We start from the raw sequence: 27,936 nt of genomic DNA on the forward strand, positions 1-27,936 counted from the left end.
ACGCTTGGAATGGTGGTGATGCGATGTTTGCGAGAGCGAGTTGTGAAGGTAAAGGTCGTGGCTGTTGGCGTTGTTGTTGTGAAGCAGCGTTGCCGTTGGTGGTTGTTGTGTGATGGCGGTTGAGACGTGGTTGGTTCAAAACAAAGATAGAACAGAAAAACGGGTATCTTAAAGGGTCACAGCCCGAATGAATGACATTTATTCCCTCTAAACAACGGGTTTGGGGCTAACTACACATGTACTTACAGAGATATCTCACCTACGGGACCGGAATTGGTGGTTTGCGAATTTCCTCAACCACAACACTATATATACATATATATATATATATATATATATATATATATATATATATGTATATGTTTTTGTTTTTAAAAATTTTTTCCTATCACCCTTTTGAACCATATTCCTATTAAGTCTGCTATCACTTTGCACCGATTTGCACCCCCAACCTGAATCATGCGGATGTGCCACACTTTTGTAAAGCCAGTTGTTCTGAAATGCTGACAAAAGTCACGACTTCTCGGAATACCAGAAAAGAGAGGGGTTATATCATAGAGGTCCTGAACCAACATTTTGTGACATAAGTATCCTCCTAGCGGCCCACCGAATGGCTCTGCCAGGCGTTCATGAGACTCTGCTAAAAGTGGGTAGAAGTGATGTATCAAAATTCTGGAGCTGGATCAAGAACAATTCACAGCCATATCCGAGCCCACTTGCTTTCCACAAAATGTGATTGTCCAAAAGTCGGCTTGCGAGTCGCTCTTTATGTAACAACTAGTATAAAAGCCCATCAAAATTGATGGGTTGGAGTTATTTTATTTGAAATATTTAAGGAGACTGCAAGATATAATGTTTCGTAGCAGAAAGCATTAGTTTATAACACTACATGTACAAATGTTACCCTGTTCTATTTATCTTCTGGGACGTTTCATTTTGAAAGTACAGCCTCTTGAGCATGCCAGTCTGAAGCCTCGGCCTAGTGTGCTTATATATTCTTTATTTATTATACATCCTACGGATGTAAATAAACACTCATTTTACTCTGCACGTGTTTCACATCATGTGCAGTGGATTTCACCTCCCTGCGCCTTATATTTGTTGTAAATTAAAATTTTAAAAACGTTTCTGTACACCGCCCACGAGGTATGGTTTGCAAGTCATCATCTAGATTTTCAATAGAAGAGACATAATTCCTCTTTTATGGAAAATGTTTTTCTAGTTATTTTATCATCAAAAATAGACTGCAGTGAACACATAGTCATGTTAAAATATTGGCCTTTAAAACCTTTCTTAAATCGTCTTTATGAAGGGGGACAGACAATCACACACGATGTTGTATATAGGAAGATTGTTGAACAGAGCACAGCCAGAAGGCCGTTATGCGGTTTTTAATATCAATGAGACGTTGGCCACCTTCAGCCAAAGGATGGCACAAAACACTTGGCTGGAACCACTGATGGCCTCCCAAAACAAAATCTCCCAGTAGTCCCTGCACTGCCCGAAGCAACACTTCCGGTGGTTGTAGGCAGATGAACCAATGCCACAAAGAAGAAGCAACCAAAACAACCTGAAAAGAAAGGTGGGGCTGGGCCCTTTTTCAGCGACTCAATCTTTTCTTTTTCTTTAACATGTTCAACTACCCCACATCCCAGTTTTTAAGCACATACTGTGGGGATCGTCGGAACAGCCCTAGATATTTAATTCCTCCTTCTTCCCATTTTAACTTTGTCAAGAGATGTAGTGGCGGCACGAGCACCTTTAAAGCCTTGATCTTGTCCCAATTGCACTTCAAGGAAGAAACCAAGCAAAAAATAAAAAATAAAAAAATAAAAAAATAAAAACAATCGGTGCGCTGCGCGTGCCTCACCATACGTTGCTGCAGAGGCATAGGCATCTTTAACCATGCCTGCTTTCTCTGGGAGCGAGGGAAGTGGGGAATGGTGGGTGTCGGTTAGTGGGGGTGATGGTGGATCGGGGGTTGTGGGGGATGGGGTGGATGGTGTTGGGAGGGGGGGGGATTGTGAGCGAGGTCGGCCAAATATACTTTGTGCTCTGACTGAATATACAGCATACTGTAAATCAGAAGTCAGAAGCCACGATGTACAAATAAATAGGAACTGAGCACAAATTGTTTGATTTTAAATTATCAGTAAGAGGTAGATGGGAAGGTCAACACAAAGTTATCAAAAATTGGAATGGAAATTCGAACTGCCAGCATTACAGACCAGACTGGCCCCAATACAACGCGCTTCTCTTGGACTTCCGGCCAGGTTTTTACGCCATATATTTTCTTTGCCATTATCTCGATTAATTACGTCAAAGTAACAAAAAAATGAGCGCTGATGAATACAGGTAAGTCACAAATATATTTCTCAGGTTAGCTATATGCATTATATATATATAGTGTTGTGGTTGACGAAATTCACAAACCACCATTCAGGTCCCTTAGGTGAGATATCTCTGTAAGTATATGTGTAGTTAGGCCCAAACCCGTTGTTTCGAGGGAATAAATGTCATTCAGTCGGGCTGCGACTCTTCAGGATAGCCGTTTTTCTTTTACTATCTTTATTTTGGACCAGCCGCCATTACTACCACCACCAACCACAACGCGGCTTCACAACAACAACCACCAACCACAACGCCGCTTCACAACAACAACCACCAACCACAACGCCGCTTCACAACAACAACCACCAACCACAACGCCGCTTCACAACAACAACCACCAACCACAACGCCGCTTCACAACAACAGCCACGACCTTTACCGTCACAACTCGCCACCATCGCATCACCGTCATTCCCACGCCACTTGTGGGCGCCGATGCTGGACTCGTGCGGGGCGCGCACCGAGCAGCGTGTTCAGAGACATCACAGACTTTCCGAAGAAAAACGGATCAAAAACGACTCACGCCCACTTCTGTTCCGTCCTATCGGAGAGCGTGGGGCGATTTGGCCCCGCCTCCAGGGTGTTGGAGTGAGGACGCTATATGCAAATTCATGGATCAAAAAGCATTCACGCCCACTTTTCCTCGGTCCAATGGGGAGCCAGTTAGAGAGGTGAAGGGTCGGAGGCAGAGGGTCAAAGGTGGGGGAGCGAAGCCACGGGGGATATAAACGGCTGCGTTCGTCAGTCAAGGCAGTTCAGTTGGCAGTTGTGAGTTCGGAGGGGAGAAGTCAAGAGTGAAGAGTTGGGATGAGCCAAGAGAGGAGACGGAGAGGGCGATTAGACGGAGCTGTGGAGAGGTGGCGGCGGCGAAGGCGGACGAGGGGGTGCTCGCGTCGGTGCCGGGAGCTGCAGAGGGAGAGGCCAGCAACGCGACCGAGGTCGAGGAGGAGACGCTCGTCGTGGGGCCCGAGACAGGGTGATATCCTCCTCCCCCCCGAGCATCAACAACCCCCTCCTGTTTCCCCCCGCGCTGAGATAGTGCGACAAGGGGGCCCCTTTCCCACCCCCTACCAGACACTGTCCGCGAGGCCCGCGGAGTTGAGGCGCCACCGCCGCTTTGCGTCTCATCATCAGACGGGTAGGCCTGACACGGTCTCGGCCCCAGGCCCGTCTACCCCCCTCATCCTGGAGGGTGGTTCTTTTTCTTTTGCTTTGGGTATCTGTGTTGTCGGCGCCGTCTGTGAAGTAAAATTGTATAAGTGTTGCCGTGTGCTCGGTAGTCGGATAGCTCTGCATTGTGTTTCTCTTTTATATTTGCTTTTTGTGTAATATTGTGTTTCCCTTTTACATGTGCTTTTGGTGTAATTGTATATGTGTGCTTCCCGTTCATCGCGAAATAAATGTGAGTTATGTTGAACTGTTTTCCCGCTTCGCTTCGTCTTTTCTTTCATTGAATCTCCATCTTGCTTCACGTAAAGGGTTGGTCGTGGGCTAAAACGCCCGATAATTAATCGAACCGTCGAGGCCGACGAATAACACCGCTCGGTTATCCCGATAGTACGGAACGGGTCGCTTAAAGTGGCCCGTGTCCGAAGTCGACCTGCGGCGAGGTGCGATCGCCCGGTCTACCCTCCGTGTGGGTACTTAGGTAGGTCGAATTTGGCGAGCAACCCTATCCCACGCGGGGGCCGATTGGCACGATCGTGGTGAGACCGAAAGGTCCACCCGTGACTGGTTCCCGGCGTTAGTCCGGGAGGGTCACGACTGGATTGTCCGTCCGGTGGGCGACGTGCCGCGATTCGAGTTACGTGGCCGTCCGCACGCCGGCGGGCGCGAATCCGCAACAATATATATATATATATATATATATATATATATATATATATATATATATATATATATATATATTATTATTATTATTATTATTATTATTTCGGCTGCTCCCGTTCAGGGTCGCCACAGCGGATCATCCGTATGATCCGCATCGTGATTTGGCACATGTTTTACGCCGGATGCCCTTCCTGACGCAACCCTGGTCGCCTCTTACGACACAGGGATATGGTACACCTATTTTAACCGTGGTATACACCAGCCCAGTATACTGGTACTCATTTCGCCGACCACGGAAGGATGACAGGCTGAGTCAACCCCCTGGTGTATTAATTCAGTGGCCCAACGGGGCTTGAACTCAGGACCTTTTGGATCCCAAGCCGCTGCCCTCACCACTGCGCCAACACCAGGATATATACAATATATATGTATATATGTATATATATATATGTATATATATGTATATATATATATATATATATATATATATATATATATATATATATATAAACAATATGGTGGAATTTATTGAAGAACACTCTTTGGTCACAAATATACAGAACATACAGACATACTTCACCATATATGTTTGCTCCATTGTAATAAGATGTTTACTAAACACACACACACACACACACACACACACACACACACACACACACACACACACACACACACACACACACACACACACACACACACACACACACACACTCACACACACACACACACACACACACACACACGTCATCTGCATTTGCCAATAAGATTACTGAAGGAACCCCATCCTTTCTAAACCCTTGCTGCTCTTCTCCGATCTCAATCTCCACACTCTTCCTTATCCTCCCACCCAGAATCCTCTCCAGCACCTTCATTAGATGATTTGGGAACGTAATGCCCCTGCACTTCCCTGGATCTTGAATATCGCCCTTCTTCTTCTCCCATATCGGCACGATTAACCCTGTCCTCCACTCCTCCGGAATTGAACCCTCTCTCGTACATATGTTCAACAGCCTCTCTGTCCAACTGATTCCGAATTCTTCCAGTGCAATTATCATCTCTGTGCATACCTCATCAATGCCTGACGCTCTTCCTTTCTTCATCGTCTTCAATGCCATCCGCACTTCTCCTCTAAATAATACGGTAGCTCCAGCTCGCCGTTGCTTCCTTCCTGGTTCAGCAGCTCTTTGAAATACCCTAACCCTAACACCTTCAATGCTGCCCCTTCTCTGTCTCTAGCTTCCCACCCCTTTCTGTCCTTAACACCCTCATCCTATCACAAGCCAAGTTATATGTCATCTTCCTCCCATCATCCTCTTCTAACTTGTTATACACCATTTCTTCCATATCATTCCTTGCCTTATCCACAAGTCTCCTTGCTGCTTTCTTCTACTGCCCATGCAGGTGCAGCAAGCCCACATCTGGCTGCCTCCCCTTATCCTTGATCTTCTCCATACTCTTCCAAACCTTTTCACCAACTGCATTTGCTACGTCCTCCTAACACCATCGCCTGTTTGTATCCCTCAACGATGCACCCTTTCCTGACGTCGTGTCACACAAAACTTCTGCAATTCCCCTAAAAGCCTATCTATACTTCTTCCACTCCTCCAAACCTTCCGCTTCTTCGCTAAGTCACTCATACCTCGCCCTCAACCTCTCCTTTTACTCGACGCCAATATTTCCCCAATACTTCCCCCATCTAGTAATCTTCCGACCCCTGCTCTTAACCTCCCTCCTTTTCTCCATCCGTACCACAAACACCACAGGCCTGTGCTGGGTGGTAACATGCTCTCCCACCACTGCCTTACAATCCTTAACCGTACACAACTGCTGCTTCCTTACCACCACCAAATCCAGTTCTGTTCTATGATGTTCACTCCTATAGGTAATCATGTGGCTTTTCCGCTTTTGAAAGAATGAACCAGCCCTGGCCATCCCATTTCTCGCCACTAGCTCCACCATCTCTTGACCCTCTCTGTTCCTTGTCCCCCAATCAAATTTACCAACACATTCCTCTTCACCTGACTCTCCTACTCCTTAATGCACGTTAAAGTCCCTTGCAATGCACAGCATCACATCCAGCTCAACCATTCCCATCAAATTCTCCAATGCGTCCCTGAATTCCTGCTTCTCTGCCCCAGTCCTTCCCGTTTGTGGCCCATATACCGACATAACACAAACCACTTGCCTCTGTACCACCACCCATGCCATAACTATCCGTCCCTCCCATCTTTCCACTCCGCCCACCTGCTTGCTGATCTCTTCCGATACAATTATTCCCACGCCATTACTCCTTCCATCCCCACCCGCGTGCAACAGCTTGCATCCTCCCACCAACCTCGTTGCCCTGCCTCCTTCCCATTCGGTCTCCTGCACACACAACACTTCCAACCTCCTTCTCTGTGTCATCTCTCACCACCTTGACTCCTCTCCCACCCATTGATCCCACATTCAAACTACCTAGCTGAACCTCGCTTGTGAACCGCTGCCCACCTGGCAGAGCTACTGCCACTGAAAGTGGTTCATCATAGATAGAAAGAAAGAAAGCTCTTTGTTCTGCACTCTCACTCGGTGCATACACATGAAATAATGTGAAATGGAAATTGTTCAAAACCAGTTCAAGTGGAATGAACCAACCTTTAGGAACCTTCGAGAAGAGGCATGACTCAGGTATTCGGCCTCGTCTGAGCAAAAGTGCAACACTAACAGAAAAAGAAAACTTACTAAAAATGCACCATCCATGCTCTATATTTTGAGTTTTGCGAGTTCCTGCATGAAAAGTATAATATTCTTACGCTGAAAGAAACTTTTCACCTGAACCAGGTGGTTGAGATTTGCACCTCCACCATTCATATTTAAAGTTCCAAAGGTGATATTTTTTTCCCATTCTTTATTGAAGGGCTTAATTGGCTACTGTGAAATTCCAAGTTGCACTTTCATTAAAGCCTTTGTGAGACAATGGAGCTGTGACCTTGTTCAGTGAAATTCATCCGGTTTCCTAACTATATCTTTTGCAGCCCGGACGAATGACTTTAAATCAGGAAAAGAGTCTTTAATGATCACATTTCGCTGTCTACATGTTTCATTCAAAAAGGAAACAAGTTGGGGAGCTCTGTGCGACCGACTCGATGAACACTGTGACAACTCGGTCACCTCAACATCATTATCTGAATCAGATACAGCTCCATCGGAAACAGAGTGTTGGCTTTGTGGTTACGGTGGTGAATTAATACCAGGTGAGGTTGACTCTGCCTGTCACCCTTCCGAGGTCGGCAAAATGAGTACCAGCTTGCTGGTATCCTGTGTCGGAGTGGCGACCCGTCCAGGTTTGTGCCAAATAGCCAAGGAGACTGCTTAGGCAGCACCAACGCTCTGCACAGAGTGCGGTCCCAATAGATGGAGATAGGGGCACGGCATCAGCGGCACAGCCACGCCCCAACAAAATGATAGCTACCCAGCAGCCAAGCTGCCATACGCAAGAAGAAGAAGTCCCATCGGGGTCAGAGCCATCACTCTCAGCGGTCACTATTTGGATTCCAGTTAACTCCGAAGATTTGCTGGAATGTTCTACCATGCAATCAAAATTGCCATAGTACCTGCTATCCTCAACAGGAGTTGAACCCTTAGTTTCACGCTCTTGTGGAGTGATTGATATTCACTACCTGCCTCTGTACCACCAGAAGAACCATTAACATGATTTGGATTCTGCATCGGTAAAGCGGTACCAAGGATGGAAGAGCCAATCCCACTCTGCGACGCCAATTCTCAGTTGCAAGTGATGGTGGCGGTTCATTTATGGGCTTGCTATTATCTTCAGCATCACCACTTACTTCATCCTTCAGATTAACGGTGTTGCACAGTAACCTTTGAGATGTACTTTTTTTCATTTATAAATCCTGACTCATTCTCTTAGGTATCAATCATTATAACCGGTGGAAACCGAAAGGAATACATTGAGGGACATCTTCAACCACACTGTCTTTATCAAACACTACTTTCTGAGCAATGACGTTGGAACTACTAGCAGCAGGTGCTCTTCATTTCATTGAAAGGCCCTGAAAGCATGGAAGGCTCCTCTAAATCAGTCATCTTCAAGAATCTACAAGACTCGTATTCATTTTCCAGTATGCACTTGTATGTATAGAATGATGGGGGGGGGGAGGGGTGGAGACCCCTGGTTAAGAAATGATGGTCTGAAAACAAAGATGGAAAATGACTTGGAGAATGAGGTTGCGTTTTCACCCTTGTCTGTGTATCTGTCTGTCTGTCTGTCTATGAGCAGGATATCTCAAAAAGTTGTGGACGGATTCCGCCAAAAGTTGGTGGACAGGTTGGACGCATGACAAGGACGAACCGATTCGATAGTGGGGAAGATCCCGATCCGGATCCGAGAATTTTAGATTTTTAAAAGTGATTCTTCACCATTAAGAGAAAGGACTAAAAACGAACGATACATTGTACGATATCTCAAAAAGTTGTGGATGTATGAGGATGAAACTTGGTGGGCAGGATATGTAGGTGACAAGCCGATTCGATTTTAGTTGAGATCCGGATAAAGATCTGACCTCTCAGTGGGATACAAAATGTGGATTGTTCAGCTTGGTGGAGGTGTGCGTTCCACCGAGTGCTGTTCCAGTTAAAATAATAGGACCCTCATCCATCTCTCAGTTGCAAGTGTCGCAGTCAGTGTGGCCCTAAATGGAGTTCTTTCATCCCCTCTTCCTGTGCAGGCTGGAGTTCCTCAAGGTAGCGTTCTGGGCCCTGTTCTTTTTCTGGTTTTCATCAATGATCTCTCGGACTCTCTGGAAAATCCTCTATTTCTCTTTGCCGATGACTCCACCCTCTGCCGTACCATCTGTCATCCCTCAGACCGGCAAGCAGCAGCTTCTTCGCTCACTGCAGATCTGGATAAAATCACAAACTGGTCCAACACGTGGAACATGTCTTTCAATCCAGACAAATCTCACACTCTCACTATGTCTCTTCGAAAGGACCGTTTACAAAACCCCCCCATCCACTTTCTCAACAATCCTCTGGAAGAAGTCTTTTCTTTCAAGCTTCTGGGTCTCACTATCTGCCATGACCTTTCCTGGGAAAGTCACATTTCCAACCTTGCCTCAAAAGCCAGTCGCCGACTGGGAATCCTCCGTCGTGCAAAGTCCTTCCTCGGCCCTCTTGAGCTCCTGACCACTTACAAAGCTTTTGTCCGTAGCCTGATGGAGTACTGCTCTCCCCTCTGGGCTGGTGCTCCTGCCTCCCACCTTTCTCGACTTCACGCTGTCGAAACCAGGGCTTTTAAGATCATTGGCATCTCCCGCAATGAAGCTGAGTCTTTGGGCCTCTCACTCAATCACCGCAGGTTGGTCGGTGGTCTTTCTGTCTTCTACCGACTCCTCTCCAGCCTTGCCCCCCTGCTCTCTCTGTGATTTGTCCCAACCACATTTCCACAGGTCGCTCAAGGTCCGCCAACAACCCCCTTCTGGTAAAACTACCAAAATCACGAATCACTGCTCATCTTCACTCTTTCATTCCTCTTTTTCCCGCCTTTGGAATAAACTTCCTCACTCTATTCTTTCCCATTCTTCCCTCCAGGCTTTCAAAACAGCTGTTCACCACCACCTCTTATCTTCCCCCATCCAAATCCTCGATCTTTTCTACCCCCGATAATCCACCCAAGCCCACTTCCTTCAATTCCCCTGCTTTCCTTCCTGAAAGTCCCTGTAATGTCCATCTTCTCTTCGCCATGTTCCCCGTCCCATCCCCATCCCTCTCCCTTCCACAGTTCACCTGTGTCTGTTCCCCAATGTTTTGTCCCTTCCACTCCCGCCCCTCTTGTCTCATGCCTCCTTGCTGTGAGTTGTGTGTTAGCTCTCATACGAGCCTCGACCAAGGTATACAAAAAAAAAAAAAAAAAAAAAAAAAAAAAAAAAAAAATCTCTACACTGCAACGAAGGAACAGCAGGAACAGTTTAATTATCGGGAATTATCTTGTAAATAAAAGTAATTTTCTGTGTGTCTGTCTGTGTGGAATGTCGAACACACCCAAACTACTGGGCCAATTGCCACCACACTTGACACAAAGACCAAATTGGACCTCCTGTTGAACATGGGCTATTTTGTTTTTTTAGGACCATGCCTAATGATGATATTGCTGAATGAGATTCTAAATTATTTATTTATTGTAGCCTCGACGTGACCCGGTTCCGCCAACTGCCAATAGTTTGTAGGTGTGGCCTCAACGTGACTCGTTCCTGCCACCCCCAACGGTTTGTCGGTGTGGCCTCAATGTGACCCATTCACGACACCCGCCAATGGTTTGTAGGTGTGGCCTCGACAATATCCGTTGCCGCCACCCCCCAACGGTTTGTAGGTGTGGCCTCAACAATATCCGTTACCGCCACCCCCCCCCCAACGGTTTGTAGGTGTGGCCTCAACAATATCCGTTACCGCCACCCCCCAACGGTTTGTCGGTGTGGCCTCAATGTGACCCGTTCACGCCACCCCCCAATGGTTTGTAGGTGTGGCCTCAACAATATCCGTTACCGCCACCCCCCAACGGTTTGTAGGTGTGGCCTCAATGTGACCTGTTCACGCCACCCCCCAATGGTTTGTAGGTGTGGCCTCAACAATATCCGTTACCGCCACCCCCCAACGGTTTGTAGGTGTGGCCTCAATGTGACCCGTTCACGCCGCCCGCCAACGGTTTGTAGGTGTGGCCTCGATAATATCCGTTACCGCCACCCCCCAACGGTTTGTAGGTGTGGCCTCAACAATATCCGTTCACGCCGCCCGCCAACGGTTTGTAGGTGTGGCCTCGACAATATCCGTTACCGCCACCCCCTAACGGTTTGTAGGTGTGGCCTCGACAATATCCGTTACCGCCACCCCCCAACGGTTTGTAGGTGTGGCCTCAACAATATCCGTTCACGCCGCACGCCAATGGTTTGTAGGTGTGGCCTCGACAATATCCGTTACCGCCACCCCCCAACGGTTTGTAGGTGTGGCCTCAATTTGACCCGTTCACGCCACCAACGGTTTGTAGGTGTGACCTCGATAATATCCGTTACCGCCACCCCCTAACGGTTTGTAGGTGTGGCCTCAATGTGACCCGTTCACACCACCCGCCAACGGTTTGTAGGTGTGGCCTCGACAATATCCGTTACCGCCACCCCCCAACGGTTTGTAGGTGTGGCCTCAATTTGACCCGTTCACGCCACCGCCAACGGTTTTTAGGTGTGACCTCGATAATATCCGTTACCGCCACCCCCTAACGGTTTGTAGGTGTGGCCTCAACAATATCCGTTCACGCCGCCCGCCAATGGTTTGTAGGTGTGGCCTCGACAATATCCGTTACCGCCACCCCCCAATGGTTTGTAGGTGTGGCCTCAATTTGACCCGTTCACACCGCCCGCCAACGGTTTGTAGGTGTGGCCTCGACAATATCCGTTACCGCCACCCCCCAACGGTTTGTAGGTGTGGCCTCAATTTGACCCGTTCACGCCACCGCCAACGGTTTTTAGGTGTGACCTCGATAATATCCGTTACCGCCACCCCCTAACGGTTTGTAGGTGTGGCCTCAATGTGACCCGTTCACACCGCCCGCCAACGGTTTGTAGGTGTGGCCTCGACAATATCCGTTACCGCCACCCCCCAACGGTTTGTAGGTGTGGCCTCAACAATATCCGTTACCGCCACCCCCCCCCCAACGGTTTGTAGGTGTGGCCTCAACAATATCCGTTACCGCCACCCCCCAACGGTTTGTCGGTGTGGCCTCAATGTGACCCGTTCACGCCACCCCCCAATGGTTTGTAGGTGTGGCCTCAACAATATCCGTTACCGCCACCCCCCAACGGTTTGTAGGTGTGGCCTCAATGTGACCTGTTCACGCCACCCCCCAATGGTTTGTAGGTGTGGCCTCAACAATATCCGTTACCGCCACCCCCCAACGGTTTGTAGGTGTGGCCTCAATGTGACCCGTTCACGCCGCCCGCCAACGGTTTGTAGGTGTGGCCTCGATAATATCCGTTACCGCCACCCCCCAACGGTTTGTAGGTGTGGCCTCAACAATATCCGTTCACGCCGCCCGCCAACGGTTTGTAGGTGTGGCCTCGACAATATCCGTTACCGCCACCCCCTAACGGTTTGTAGGTGTGGCCTCGACAATATCCGTTACCGCCACCCCCCAACGGTTTGTAGGTGTGGCCTCAACAATATCCGTTCACGCCGCACGCCAATGGTTTGTAGGTGTGGCCTCGACAATATCCGTTACCGCCACCCCCCAACGGTTTGTAGGTGTGGCCTCAATTTGACCCGTTCACGCCACCAACGGTTTGTAGGTGTGACCTCGATAATATCCGTTACCGCCACCCCCTAACGGTTTGTAGGTGTGGCCTCAATGTGACCCGTTCACACCACCCGCCAACGGTTTGTAGGTGTGGCCTCGACAATATCCGTTACCGCCACCCCCCAACGGTTTGTAGGTGTGGCCTCAATTTGACCCGTTCACGCCACCGCCAACGGTTTTTAGGTGTGACCTCGATAATATCCGTTACCGCCACCCCCTAACGGTTTGTAGGTGTGGCCTCAACAATATCCGTTCACGCCGCCCGCCAATGGTTTGTAGGTGTGGCCTCGACAATATCCGTTACCGCCACCTCCCAATGGTTTGTAGGTGTGGCCTCAATTTGACCCGTTCACACCGCCCGCCAACGGTTTGTAGGTGTGGCCTCGACAATATCCGTTACCGCCACCCCCCAACGGTTTGTAGGTGTGGCCTCAATTTGACCCGTTCACGCCACCGCCAACGGTTTTTAGGTGTGACCTCGATAATATCCGTTACCGCCACCCCCTAACGGTTTGTAGGTGTGGCCTCAATGTGACCCGTTCACACCGCCCGCCAACGGTTTGTAGGTGTGGCCTCGACAATATCCGTTACCGCCACCCCCCAACGGTTTGTAGGTGTGGTCTCAACAATATCCGTTCACGCCGCCCGCCAACGGTTTGTAGGTGTGGCCTCAACAATATCCGTTCACGCCGCCCGCCAATGGTTTGTAGGTGTGGCCTCGACAATATCCGTTACCACCACCCCCCAACGGTTTGTAGGTGTGGCCTCAATTTGACCCGTTCACGCCACCAACGGTTTGTAGGTGTGACCTCGATAATATCCGTTACCGCCACCCCCTAACGGTTTGTAGGTGTGGCCTCAATGTGACCCGTTCACACCGCCCGCCAACGGTTTGTAGGTGTGGCCTCGACAATATCCGTTACCGCCACCCCCCAACGGTTTGTAGGTGTGGCCTCAATTTGACCCGTTCACGCCACCGCCAACGGTTTTTAGGTGTGACCTCGATAATATCCGTTACCGCCACCCCCTAACGGTTTGTAGGTGTGGCCTCAACAATATCTGTTCACGCCGCCCGCCAACGGTTTGTAGGTGTGGCCTCGACAATATCCGTTACCGCCCCCCCCCCAATGGTTTGTAGGTGTGGCCTCAATTTGACCCGTTCACGCCACCGCCAACAGTTTGTAGGTGTGACCTCGATAATATCCGTTACCGCCACCCCCCAACGGTTTGTAGGTGTGGCCTCAATGTGACCCGTTCACACCGCCCGCCAACGGTTTGTAGGTGTGGCCTCGACAATATCCGTTACCGCCACCCCCCAACGGTTTGTAGGTGTGACCTCGATAATATCCGTTACCGCCACCCCCCAACGGTTTGTAGGTGTGGCCTCGAGATGTGATCCATTCCCCCCCCCCCACCCAATGGCAAATTTGAGTACTTTCTCCACCCCACATTTCCATCCCGAGTTCAAAACAGTGAGACTTCTGTGAGAATCAGTTGTTTTGTCAACAGATTTTTTTATTTATTTGACAAATCCTCCCGTCTCTAGGCAATGGTTCTGAGGTATTCATGTGTATTCAGGAAAGATGTGCCCCAGCCGGTTCGTGAAAGAGTTAGGCCAAGAACTTCCCTCTGGCCAACCCGATAAGAATGCAGGATTAATATTTGTGGACATTAAAGAAAAAAAAAAGAATCTCTTCTAAAATTCTCTGAAAAGGACTTTATTCGACCATTTTCTGCAGTCAATGCCCCCCACACCTCCCCTCCCCCCCCCTTACCCAACTTAATCATGCGTTTGAAATCGCATGATGCCCCTTTTTTGGCTCTGCAATGTCCATTAGCAAAGTTCAACGACAATCTTCTTCCCCTCGACCAATGCCGGGTAGCCCTGCTGGTGTACAATAAGACCCAGGATATTATCCTTTTTCGGAATATAAACTGGGGTCTTATACACACCCGTGTTGCACGAGGGAACAGAAGGAACCAATTACAAATTCCAGCCCTAACGAACCCAATGAGACTTCGAGCCAGGAGCCTGCAGCTCATGACCATCGCGAGCCAAGACGCGCTGAGGACCCTTCGAGAGGACAGGACTCCATCCCCATTACTATTATGCCCAGCCATCTTCTTTCGTTTCCCCCACTCTTCCTGTCTTTCTCCCAATATACGTGTCTGTTGTGAGTCAGGAATAGTTCTTAAGTGGGCGAGCCGTTTATGTTTTATTCGGAGTCAACGCACGTCCTTCCCGTGCCCGTGCTTCCTTTTCTTTCTCTTTCCTAACGTTCATTGAACCCGTTCTTTTATCATCCATGCACATGTTTTCTTTAGGTGCACGAGTCGACCCTCCTGAATTTAAATTCAATAAGCATATGCTTTGAATAAGACGTATGCTTTGAACAGGGCATGTGCATCCAAAGTTGCACCAAATTTATAATGGTCATTAATGCCCATAAATGCCGGGTTGGTGTGACCATTGTTTTTTTTTGGTTCCTCTCAATTCAACATCTCTGCAATCTCCATTACCGCTCGACTGGTCTGCGGAGACCATCTCCTGCCCAATCATGAATATCGGTCGAGTTACAATGGTTGATGTGCAGAATTGTCGAAAGCAGGAGGTGTCGGTATTTTACCTTTCCATACCAGTAAACCTAAAAACATAAAAGACCGGTTATTGCAGAGTTCACACCAGGACTTAGAGGATGGAGAAAGGATTTAAATATGTCAGGTGAGCCTCATTAACTAAAGACCTGCCATTCAGAGAGAGTTAGCAAGCTTGAGATCAGGTTACTCCACATTGTTGAAATGTCACATGTGACAATGCTGTGGCAACCCTTGAAAGATCTTCAATGAGATGAACACCTTCATCAGGATACGATCTGGGGAGTGCAGAGGAGCATCGCTATATCGGGCCAGCAGGGAAAGTGAAGCATTAGATGAGATATAGATTGGACAGTTCATTGACTGGGTGAGATTTACCATCTCACAGGCTTTGGTTGCTATGTTATGCCTGTAGAATATGAGGTCTTATCTATACCCAGTTACTTAACAGGAAAACAGTTAAAATAGGTCAAAGGAAGGAAGAGGAAGCAAGGCAGATAGGAGGCCATTAAAGATGGAAAGACAGTAAACTACACACACTTAAGAGGTTGTTTCAGAAGGGAACATGTGGCCAGAGTTACTCACTCTAGTGTATTCTGGTGGTAAGAGAGATACAATGATTGTGCGGAAAGATGTGACAAACATTGACATGTACATTAGAAAGGCTGCAGAGAGGATAGACAAGAAGAAAGATGAGGGAGTCTGGAAGATCTGCATGAAGGAAAGTTTCTTGAAGGTAAACTGCATTGGTTAACGATGCAGTTACCAGACGGGAGAGGTCAGTGTTTGGGGCAGACACAACTCACGGATGTTGGGAACCAGGTGGACAATGATGTGGTTCTCCGTTCGTATGCAGCACAAAGCTGCGGGGTAGCATAATTGGCTAAGAGTGCTGCTGCCTCTCTGACGCAATGCCCCCTGCTGGTTAGGGCAGGAATTTGGAATATGTTCATGGTGCCGGCGATAGCTCGCCTACTCTTCGCGAAGGACACCGTGAGATCTTTAATGTCCACCAACGAATGCCGACATACGGGATGTCGGTTTCACGTCCATCCAAGGGACGACACACACATTGTTGAATCGCCCTGCCTGTGAAACACCAGGATTACAGTTTATAGCTCGGTCGGGATTCGAACCCGAGGATAGACAGCTTAAAGGCGAGTGAATAATGGAGTAAAATGAAAGGAAGAGGGAAACGAAGCAGTGGCAGAGGAGAGAGGACATAAAATGTCTCCTGGTGGGGAAGAGGTGGAATTTATAAGAGTTATTGCGTTGTGTGTACATTATGTGACTCCCAAATAAATGGTAACTGCTGGTTGGTAACAAAAGGTGTTCAGCATATTCAAGATGGACTTTCAGGTGGTGGAGCCATTAAGACATTGAGTGTGACGTGATGTTGCATGTCCTCCATGCTGTACCAAGTTCACTGGTGACAAGATTGTTATTCGTATTTCAAATCAAAAGACTGGATTGTTCTCGGGAATTCAAATGGTGCTTCATCGGTATCAACCTGACCAAACTATAGCTTAGAATTATAAAAGTGAGCAGTCAGTGGTTGTGTTTGGGGGTGGAGGATGGAGGGTGTTGTATTTATGACCAATGTTGTGCTAACTCATCAACTTGTATACATCGGTGAAGGTGCCACATACAGAAATGTCATTCAAAAGCTTTACATTTTGCATGCATTTGCTTAAAACTTTCCAAAAATAGTTTCGAGTCACCCAGCTCTGTTAATTACGAGGAAGTGTTGAAAAGTAATGCCTCCTATTCTTTTTCTCCAAAACAGGTGAAGATGTTCGAATAAAACATAGAGCAGTCCACGCATTAGTTATTCCTGCTTCTTCCTGGTGGGATGACTAGGGATGAGTTGTTACAACTGACTGGAGGTGAGATGACTGGAGATGAGAAGAGGGATGATTGACTGGAGATGAGAGGAGGGATGATTGACTGGAGATGAGATGACGATAGATTAGTTGGGATGACTGACTTTAGATGAGATGACTTGAGATGAGAGGAGGGATGGCTGACTTGAAATGAGAGGAGGGATGATTGACTGGAGATGACATGACTGGAGATGAGATGAGATAACTCAAGATGAGAGGAGGGATGATTGACTGGAGATGAGATGACAATAGATTAGTTGGGATGACTGACTTTAGATGAGATGACTTGAGATGAGAGGAGGGATGACTGACTGGAGATGAGAGGAGGGATGATTGACTGGAGATGAGATGATGATAGATTAGTTGGAATGACTGACTTCAGATGAGATGAGAGGAGGGATGATTGACTGGAGATGAGATGACTATAGATTAGTTGGGATGACTGACTTTAGATGAGATGACTTGAGATGAGAGGAGGGATGACTGACTGGAGATGAGAGGAGCGATGATTGACTGGAGATGAGATGACTGGAGATGAGAGGAGGGATGATTGACTGGGGATGAGATGATGAGGTGAGAGGAGGCATGATTGACTGGAGATGAGATGACGAGATGAGAGGAGGCATGATTGACTGGAGATGAGATGACTAGAGATGAGAGGAGGGATGATTGACTGGAGATGAGATGACGAGAGATGAGAGGAGGGATGATTGACTGGAGAAGAGATGACTGGAGATGAGAGGAGGGATGATTGAGTAGAGATGAGATGACGAACGATAGATTAGTTGGGATGACTGACTTCAGATGAGATGAGAGGAGGGATGACTGACTTGAGATGAGATGACTAGAGATGAGAGGAGGGATGATTGACTGGAGATGAGATGACTGGAGATGAGAGGAGGGATGATTGAGTGGAGATGAGATGACGATAGATTAGTTGGGATGACTGACTTCAGATGAGATGAGAGGAGGGATGACTGACTTGAGATGAGATGACTATAGATTAGTGGGGATGACTGACTTTAGATGAGATGACTTGAGATGAGAGGAGGGATGACTGACTGGAGATGAGAGGAGGGACGATTGACTGGGGATGAGATGACTCGAGATGAGAGGAGGGATGATTGACTGGAGATGAGAGGAGGGACGATTGACTGGAGATGAGAGGAGGGACGATTGACTGGAGATGAGATGACTGGAGATGAGATGACTTGAGATGAGAGGAGGGATGATTGACTGGAGATGAGAGGAGAGATGATTGACTGGAGATGAGATGAGAGGAGGGATGATTGACTGGAGATGAGATGACTATAGATTAGTTGAGATGACTGACTTTCGATGAGATGAGAGGAGGCATGACTGACTGACTGGAGATGAGATGACTATAGATTAGTTGAGATGACTGACTTTAGATGAGATGACTTGAGATGAGAGGAGGCATGACTGACTGACTGGAGATGAGATGACTATAGATTAGTTGAGATGACTGACTTTAGATGAGATGACTTGAGATGAGAGGAGGCATGAGTGACTGACTGGAGATGAGATGACTATAGATTAGTTGGGATGACTGACTTTAGATGAGATGACTTGAGATGAGAGGAGGGATGACTGACTGGAGATGAGAGGAGGGATGATTGACTGGAGATGAGATGAGGGATGATTGAATGGAGATGAGATGACTGGAGATGAGAGGAGGGATGATTGACTGGAGATGAGATGACGAGATGAGAGGAGGCATGACTGACTGACTGGATATGAGATGACTATAGATTAGTTGAGGGATGATTGAATGGAGATGAGATGACTGGAGATGAGAGGAGGGATGATTGACTGGAGATGAGATGACGAGATGAGAGGAGGCATGACTGACTGACTGGATATGAGATGACTATAGATTAGTTGAGATGACTGACTTGAGATGAGATGACTTGAGATGAGAGGTGGGTGCACCATTACGAACCTGAGAGTAAGAGACGATCAATGGGGTACCGCCTCAAAGGATCACCAGCCCCGATTTGGCTCCATCAGATTTTCATCTCTTCCCCAAATTTAAGGAACACCTTCGGGAGGAACATTTTTCTTCCACCGGTGATGTCAAAGGCCAAGCTGTGCAGCACTGGTTACGTCAACAGGACATGCGGTTCTCTCATGGTAGAATCCCAAAAAATACTTGAACGTTCGTAGCTATGTGTGGACCTCAGTGGTGATTACGTTGAGAAATAAATATGCACCATGGAAGACCAGAGATTAATGTTTGTTTCCGTCTACGTTTCATTTGAAGACCTTCGTGGGACTTTTCAACACACCCTCGTAATTCTCTAAAACAAGAATCAATTTTTTTCTCCCTTTTGAAAACTTATCACCAAAATGATTTGAGTACACATTGAGCCTGACTCACCAGAATGGGCCCTCCACAGGGCCGAGTCGAGTGCAAGGAATTTCAGATGGTGGTCCAGATAGGTTAATGACACACGTACAGCATCTTGCAATTTGACTTTCTAATGGCGGTCTTGTCACCAAATCAAACTTTCCACCAGGCACGTTGAAGACATGCCACGAAACCGTCACACTCCATGAATCACGACACATACTAGCATTTCCTGTGGCTCATATTTGAAGTGTTGTCAGCTGTTCCAGCCTTTCCTATTAACGGAGAGTTATTAACATATTGTGCTGTGATATCTACTGTTCGGATGGGTCCTTTGTACAGATGGGCTTTTCAGAGCGTGTGCTGCGCTGTTTCCACGGGACAGCACCATGTCGCTTGGGGCATGCCATCTGCATGTAGGGTATAGTATAGTGTGAGGTTTGATCATTCCAGAGGTCAGGACCCCGTTTCTAAATAGAAGAAGGGTCACAATTTAAGAACTAGAACAGCACTCGGTGGAGCACACACCTCCGCCAGGCTGAACGGTCTTTACATTTTGGATCCCACTGAAAGGCCGGATCTGGATTCAGACCTGAAGCAAAATCAAATCGGCTTGTTCTTGTCACCGAACCAACACGTCCCTCTTATTTTGTCACAATCTGTCCCCAACTTTTTGAAACATCGTGCCATATATCGTTTTGTTTTTTTTCTCCCCATCTCTCAATGGTGAAGAATCAGTTTAAAAAAATTTTTTTTTAATTAAATCGTATTCGGATCTTCAGCAAAATCGAATCAATTCATCCTTGTCACACACCCAACCTGACCACCGAGTTTCGGCCAAATCCGTCCACAACTTCATGAGATATCCTGCTCACAGACAGACAGACAGACAGACAGGAGGTGAAAACATAACCTCCTTCACCTTCGGTGGCGGAGGTAGTTACTGTGTTTTAAAGATACGAAGAACGTAAAGTTAAACAAGCACACAATTATAGCTTTGCTTTGCTATCTCAAAGTACAGTCAACACTCATTTTCAATTTTTGGTTCACAAGCGCCAGCCAGAGTGACCACTATATTCGTTATGTCTGTCTGTCTGTGTGTCTGTGTGTCTGTGTGTCTGTGTCTCGACAACCACTGGTCCGATCTAATTGAAACTTGCCAGGTATATTGCTGCGGACCTGAGGATGTTCCTTTTCAAGGTTTGATATTAACCGGACAAGTGGTTCCCAAGTTATGGCCATTTATTTACCAAACCAATGGCAGGACACGTTGCTGCATAGGCGTGGCCGATGGGGAAAGGGCGCCATTTAGTTACCAATGACAGGATACGTTGCTGCGTAGGCGTGGCCGTTGGGGAAGAGATCCTCAGCCGCCAATGACAGGACACGTTGCTTGGTGTTTTGCACCCAGCGCGTTCCCCATTACAGGTTACAACACACAGACTTCCGGATAGTGATGACTTACTGTATTGTAATAATTTCTAAATTTCTTATGCGCATTTATAGATAAACACAATTCCCCAATCCAGTCGCTGTTTACAACAGCGAAGGAATGGCCTGTGTGGTTGTTTGAAAGTTTTTTCGTTATTTTTGCACGTATGGCCACGCACGTACGGGCACGCGAGAGCGAAGGAATGGCCTGTGTGGTTGTTGTTCCTGGCACGCGGTTTGAAAGTTTTTTTGTTTTTTTTTGCACGTACGGCCACGCATGTACTGGCATGCACATACGGGCACGCACTAGTTTTTATAACTTGGTCAAAAATTATCACATTGTCTCATCCTTGACTTCTGAAACAATGTACATCGTCAAATACCGCTCGTGAACCATCGTCGTCTTCAGACTTGTTTTTTGACATTTTTACAGACTCAAAGTTCAAACTACATTTTTTTTTAATCTCTACAGTACCTAAGCCTGTGTAGCGACAGTTTGTGAAAGGTAATATTAAATGATCCCCGACCCCATTCTTTAGTGGGTGTAGGGAAGTGTTTCAGACACCCACAAAAAAAAACATACCGGGCAACTCCAGGCAACCAATTGTAGTATTTTATAAATGTCGAATTCAACAATTATTCACATTAAGTTCCACCAATACCTATAATACATGCGAGACAACAAAAGTTTGGCCTCACTAGTACACACGTTAGTGATCGAGGATGAGGGGGAAGTGTTCGGGGTAGGGAGGGAGAGCCGAGACTCCAGTCTAGAGGCGTTAATGAAGTTGATGACGTCCTAGCATGGTACTGATTCCCCACTGAAAATGTTAATACTGTTCTCATGGTTGATCAAACCTTTAGAACGTGTATGTCACTCAAAAAATTCCCAGAATCGTTAACTATCATTCCTACCCACCTCCTGCCACTTGGGAATGACAATTCGGTAGCAGAGGCAAAAGCTAGTGGAAGGAGTGGGTGTGTGGCATCGTCAACTCAATTAGTGTTGCGCATGTGTTGCGAGTGCATGATGTAAGTTACGATCTCTCCAACGACTACGTAACACGTTCAGTTGGTGACGAGGGTCAAGATTTACGAGAGCAATGATAGTGAGCTGTTGGATGCTCATGAAGGTCGTGTGAAGCTGATGAAGAAGGTGACACACATGGGGGTAATTGCATCACAGATGTGCACAAGTGATAGAAAAACAGAAGAGATCACAGACAGAGTCGCGTGCGAATACTGTCGAGCCATCACCGGGAAAGCTCACAGAGAAATGCAGCGGCTGGAGCAGAAAGTTTGTTCCACACTTGGAAAAAGAATCAGATGATTGAGCATGCAAACAGATGCAACATTGAGTTCAAGGTAAACACAAAGTTTGTTGTTGTTGTTGTTGTTGTTGTTGTTGTCATTTTAACTTGCCTGATTGTGATGCATGTTCGTTTGTGCAGCACAAGTGGTACACAGCAGGGAGTGGTGTAGTATGCGGCCGTGTCTCGAGGGTGAGCAATGCGGCCTGCTTCACAACCGTTCTGGCTGGACCTGCAGTGTATACGGAGAGCGCATCAAAACCACAACGGTGAGTAATGTCAAACGTAAAGATACGTAAACATGTCATGTTTACACTTCATGATGAAGAACACAAAATGGCCGGCCAGCTTGTCATATACGTGTGATGCTTTTGCCTCCGTGCTACCCATTGTGAACCACTTCCATCTCCGGACACCGAAAGGTGATGAGTCATGTGCATGTGCACCTGGTACACATTTTGTGATGAGACTTTGGATGACTGACTAGAGATGAGATGACTGCAGATGAGAGGTAGGATGAGCCATAGGTTTGGAGTCTTACACTCACGAGGTGGTGAGCAAGGGTTCACCATTGAACGATGACAAGCTGCCATGTGAGAAGCTGGGGCGATGTGCGCTATTGGTCCACTACCATAATGGTTGCAGTAGAAGGCTGACTTATAGTTGTTGATTGGTCATGTCAAAGCTGATGGTGAGCGACCCGAAACAATGGGGAAGCCGATACATCAGTAATTTTGCGTGCCGATGAACATCAAAGCCGATACATCAGGAAAAATCACGGAACCATCGGAAAGCATCCTTAAATTAAAATATAAATAAATGAAAATAAATGCAGATACTGAGGAATTCTTCCCCCCCCCCCCACCCCCAAATTGGTCCATACATGTCTCTTCCCCCTCCTCCTGTCTCATCTCCTACCCCGACCTCTCCCATCATCGGACACACACCATACGACCCGCTTGCGATCTCCGTAAAGACAGAAATTGCACTCAAGTGAAACACCGAGTTCAGCACAAAAGACACGATATATTTGCCACCTTTACACCACGGTGATCCCACAACTGTGTGTGCAAGCGGTTGAAGGATGTGGCATCTTATTGGATGCACACGTTCAGCTCGTCGACCGAGCCCGCGTCTCCATGGAGCTTATTTCCCAAATAAATGATTTTTGTATTGTTTGTGATATTACACAGTGTGTTGAGCTGGGTGAAGACATCGGTCTTCTTGACACTGACAATCTCAACCCGACTGCTGGAAGCCACATACATGTAAACGTGTTAGTCATCTCTGGGAGATCCTCCTCCGGAGTAGTGATTCCAAATAAGCAAACGCATGTGAACGCAATCTTCTTCTTAAGCAGCCTGAGATGGTTTTACAGATTCTTATCGGGCATTTAATCTAAACATACAGATGTCAGGCTTTCCATGATTATTTGGGCATCGAGCGACGAGTAATGGAAGGTTGAGAGAAAGAACCTGGCTTTAAAAAACTCAAAAAAACAACAACAACCTTGTTTAACACAATGAGTAACAGGAGATGAATTGGAGGTTTGGATTCGTACGTCGTTATGAAATTGACCAATGAGTAAAAACCTTAAAACGTCCAAAGAGGCTTTTGGAAGATTTTTGCCGTGCCTTTCTTGGGATTGGGATCAATTCGAACCCACTGAAGTTTTAATGTCCATGACTACTCTATTCACCCATTACCCCCTCCAGACTTGTCAACTGTAATTGTACAGCATTGTGAGATGCCTGACGCAAAACCGTAGTCCCAAGCTCCATCTGCTATATTTAATGACTTCGGTGGGTACAGGCTATCTCACTCTGGAGCTGTGCCGTACATCCGTCATCAATTATCTCCTTTCTTGTAGACGGTTCATCCGGTTGACGTCGAATATCTTTTGTTGACGAAGAATTGAGCGGGTGTGTAAAGTTTTGTTGTCGGTGCTTTAGCATCTCTGACCTTGAAAACGAGAAGCCAGGGCCAGTTGGTACACCTCCAGACCACAAACGACCACCAGGTTTACAAAGCTTTTCAAATTGCTTGCATTGATGATTAGCTCAGATCTCATGACTCCATTGCCATGAAATATTTTTGGCACAGAATTCCTTTAAATGCGTCTCCATAAAAGGGCATTTATGTGTGCTCGTGGTCTGGAATGCAAAGCAAGACAGCTGGGATTGTCCTTACTTCGCGCGATTAGTGTGATCGTCTTTACCAAAGACCATCTGCTGCATCGAAACGCAAATGTATCCGGATCTTTGCCAAAATCCAATCAATACACGTCCTTGTCGCACACCCAACCTGTTCACCAAGTTTCATCCCAATTGGTCCACAACGTATTGATATGTCCTGCTCACAGAGAAACAGACAGACAGACAAACAGAAGTGAAAACGCAACTTCTGTCCACCTTAGGGAGGTAATGAGGGAGCAGTCCGAGCTCTGCCCCCTCTCCGCCGCACGAACGAGGGAGGCTTCTTCGGCCGAATTTTGTTTCCTCCGCCACCGACGGTAAAGGAGGTTATGTTTTCACCCCCTTTCTGTCTGATTGTCTGTTTGCGTAAAGGATATCTCAAAAAGTTGTGAATGGATCCGGATGAAATGTTGTGGACAGGTTCAGGGTGTGACAATGACGAACTGATTCGATTTTGGTGAAGATCCGGATCCAGATCCGACTACTAGAATTTTCAAAGTGATTCTTCACCAATGAGAGATGGAGCCAAAAATGTTATATAGCACGATATCTCAAAAAGTTGTGAATGGATTCAGATGAAACTTGGTGGACAGGTTGGGTGTGTGACAAGGAAGAATTTATTCAATTTCGGTGAAAATCTGGATCCGGATCTGGATACGAGAATTATTTAATTTTTTAAGTGATTCTTCACCATTGAGAGATAGGGCAAAAAACGATATAGTACAGTACTGTAAACTCGTAGAGCATGATATTTCAAAAATGTATTGGGCCCCATATGTTCTCATGGATCAGGTATTACATGGCGGAGGTGTGCGCTATACCGAGTGCCATTCTAGTTTGCGATACTTTCGCTTATGGACAGTTAATTCAGAATCGTAGCTTCTGGTTATATCAGTATGTAAAATTGCAACTTTCGAGTGCACCGACAAAACATTAAACATAAATTTCAGTGAGTGAGTGAGTGGTTACTATGAGCTTCACACATTTGATAAGGAAGTCACAGACAGGCTTGGACCTGCCGTGGCACACGGCTGGACATGGCTGGACATGGCGGGGTGCAGCCAAGCTAGGATATGCAAGGAAAGACAGCCGTGCATTTTGAGACCAATCACAAGTCATAAAACCACAAATGCAGAACATTTAGAACTCTGAGAACGGACGTGGAAAGTACAAATGATTCTGTACATATGCATGTCTGAGTTGATTGTTGGTTACAGCTCAATCGACAAGCCATCCGACGCTGGAACGTGAGAATGACAAAATTCATGCTCGTCATTCGATATTGAGCTAAGTGACATTAAAGTCCATGATACACATCGTTCAACATTTCTAAAGGACCGACAAGCTATTTTAAAGTAAATATTATGTTATGGATGAATAGATTCTACTTTTCTGAACAAGTCAAATTTGATCTGTTCCTACTATGGCAATTTGTGAGTGACATCTGTGAAACATACTACTCAAATCACTTTCCACTTTTGGTCAACAATGACCTTTTTTGATTGTGTGTATGTGTGTGTGTGTGTGTGTGTTCCCTGTATGGTGTCTGATCTGAAGGTGTCGTGAAGCTGCCTGCAGCCAATCTTGCTGCTACCAAAAGCAGGCACAGCAAGATGACCACTGGATGGCAGAGCCGCTCGATGGCACACCTGACACACGATGCCTCCGAGTTTGGGCTTTGTGGTGGCACCGTAAAGGACACTGAAAAGTGACATTTCAAAGTCCATGGTGTGCTGCTTTGACCGTGAATGGTGCACGGGTTGGAGATAACATCCAAAGTTCCAAAATGGGCGATGACTTGATCCAAGGAGAATAAATCTCGATTTTCCGTTTGGCTGCCTTCGTCGCTGGGTACCAGCTGCACAGCTGGACCAAATGGCACTCGGAGTGTGAATCCACATCCATTGAAAGAAGGAAGGACTACCTTTACCTTTTCACAAATGATTAGTCCATTGTGTGCCAGTACATGGGCAAAGTTGTAAAATGGTGGATGAAATCAACAGGATGTTGATCGAGATATGTTAACCACCGTGGGAAGCAAGGAGAAGGTAGCATTTTATTTTTGGGTGGTAGTCCTCCGTTAGAGCAAAATAGGTTGTGGACAAAGGTTTAACACCTGAAACACCCCCCTCTCCTTGTTTTCCAGGGTTAGGGTTTTGCAGCTCGGTTTGCATACCTCAATCAACGTCCTGTTGATTTAATCCGTTGTTAAACCTGTTCGCTGACCAAATCGACATGATGAGTAGCCGTCATCAGCGAGACTAGTTCTTCATTCTATAAAGTTCTAAGATGGTTTGAGCCCTTTGTCTCGTGATAAGCCCTGCATATTATATAACCTGTTGTTGCATTCCAAACAACACTAAGAAGTTCAGAGAGCCAAATAAAATGAGGCATGTGGTCCAAAAACTTCATCACAATTGACTATTCTCATTGGTTTCCCCAAGTCTGGTCTACATGTCTCATTCAAGGGGAACATTCGTTTGGCTTCCTGTACTCCACTGGAATCTCACGACCTGGCTCATCTTGAGGAGCTCAAATCACCTCTCGGTGTTCCTGGTGCACATGTCAGTGGATTAAAACGAGGTGTTCCTAGTACATAAAAAGTCAGTGTATTAAAACAAGTCCGTGTGCGTGTGCGCGTGTAGCACACCCTCCCCGGTTGCTTTTTATAATGAGCATGATCCAAACATTCCCTTTATGTCACCGTGTGCAGTCGATGATGAAGGTTGAGAGTTTTTGTTGATGCTAATTTAGCCTGTTGGCATTTCAAATGTGTGTGCACAAAGGTTCCCATGGAGTCTGTGCAGTTTTGTGTGCGTATGACATCATATGAGTGTGGACCTTTTGAACCATCATCTGCCCCCTTTGGAAACCCCACCTGTGAGATATGGGACAATGAGGACCTTGCAATAAAAATGTTGGAAATCTCCCTTAGATGAAACGGAAGACCAAGAAGTTACCCAAAGAAGTAAAGAGCAAGGCTAGAGTCGTCAGAAGGAACCTGGACAAGATTGGGGTTTCAGCTGCGACTCCACGACCCTCAATCCCATCCAGGCACAGCCAAGTGAGCCAAACAGAAAAAAATTCTGCAAAAAATTCACTTCTCCTTAACGATATAGATAACGGAAGAGAGGAATAGAGAGCAAAGGAACAGATAAAACAAGAATTAGAATGAACTAGTACGTGCCCGTAAAAAAAAAAAAAATATAGATATTCCAACCACGAGCAACAAACAACAACCACACAGGCCGTTTCTTCGCTCTCGCGTGCCCGTACGTGCGTGGCGCGGAAGTTCGCATATCACAGTTACGATGATTCGCAATTTAGGTTTTAATGGCCAATTATTCAATTTGCGCCAACGTATTTTGCCTTTTCGCAATGTCGTCGCAAGGAAAAACTAAAAGAGAAGAGGAGAAAAAAATTACTTCCTGGTTCAGAGCGAACCAGCACTCTGATGTTACTGAAATTTATGCAGCGTCTAATGTTAAAACGATCATAACTTGGGGCATTGTGTTTATCTATAAATGCGCATAAGAAATCGAGAAATTATTAGAATACACGAAGTAATCATTATCCGGAAGTCGGT

The 27,936-nt window shown here is 46.6% G+C and overlaps 1 protein-coding gene across 1 annotated transcript in view; it reads left to right on the forward strand.

The window, feature by feature from the left end:
- The window catches only part of LOC147014845 (chemokine-like protein TAFA-5), a 57,679-nt gene extending 30,242 nt beyond the window's left edge, over window positions 1–27,437 (forward strand). The window contains exons 3-4 of the mRNA XM_085853227.1: window positions 22,297–22,424; window positions 25,908–27,437. Coding sequence (XP_085709353.1) covers window positions 22,297–22,424; window positions 25,908–25,916 — 137 coding nt within the window. The 3' untranslated portion in view covers window positions 25,917–27,437. The remainder of the gene's footprint in view (window positions 1–22,296; window positions 22,425–25,907) is intronic.
- Window positions 27,438–27,936: the final 499 nt, after the last annotated feature.

This window comes from Eptatretus burgeri, chromosome 13 (assembly GCF_056783735.1).
Source record: "Eptatretus burgeri isolate ZD-2024b chromosome 13, Ebu_testis_v1, whole genome shotgun sequence".
Taxonomy (NCBI): Eukaryota; Metazoa; Chordata; class Myxini; order Myxiniformes; family Myxinidae; genus Eptatretus; species Eptatretus burgeri.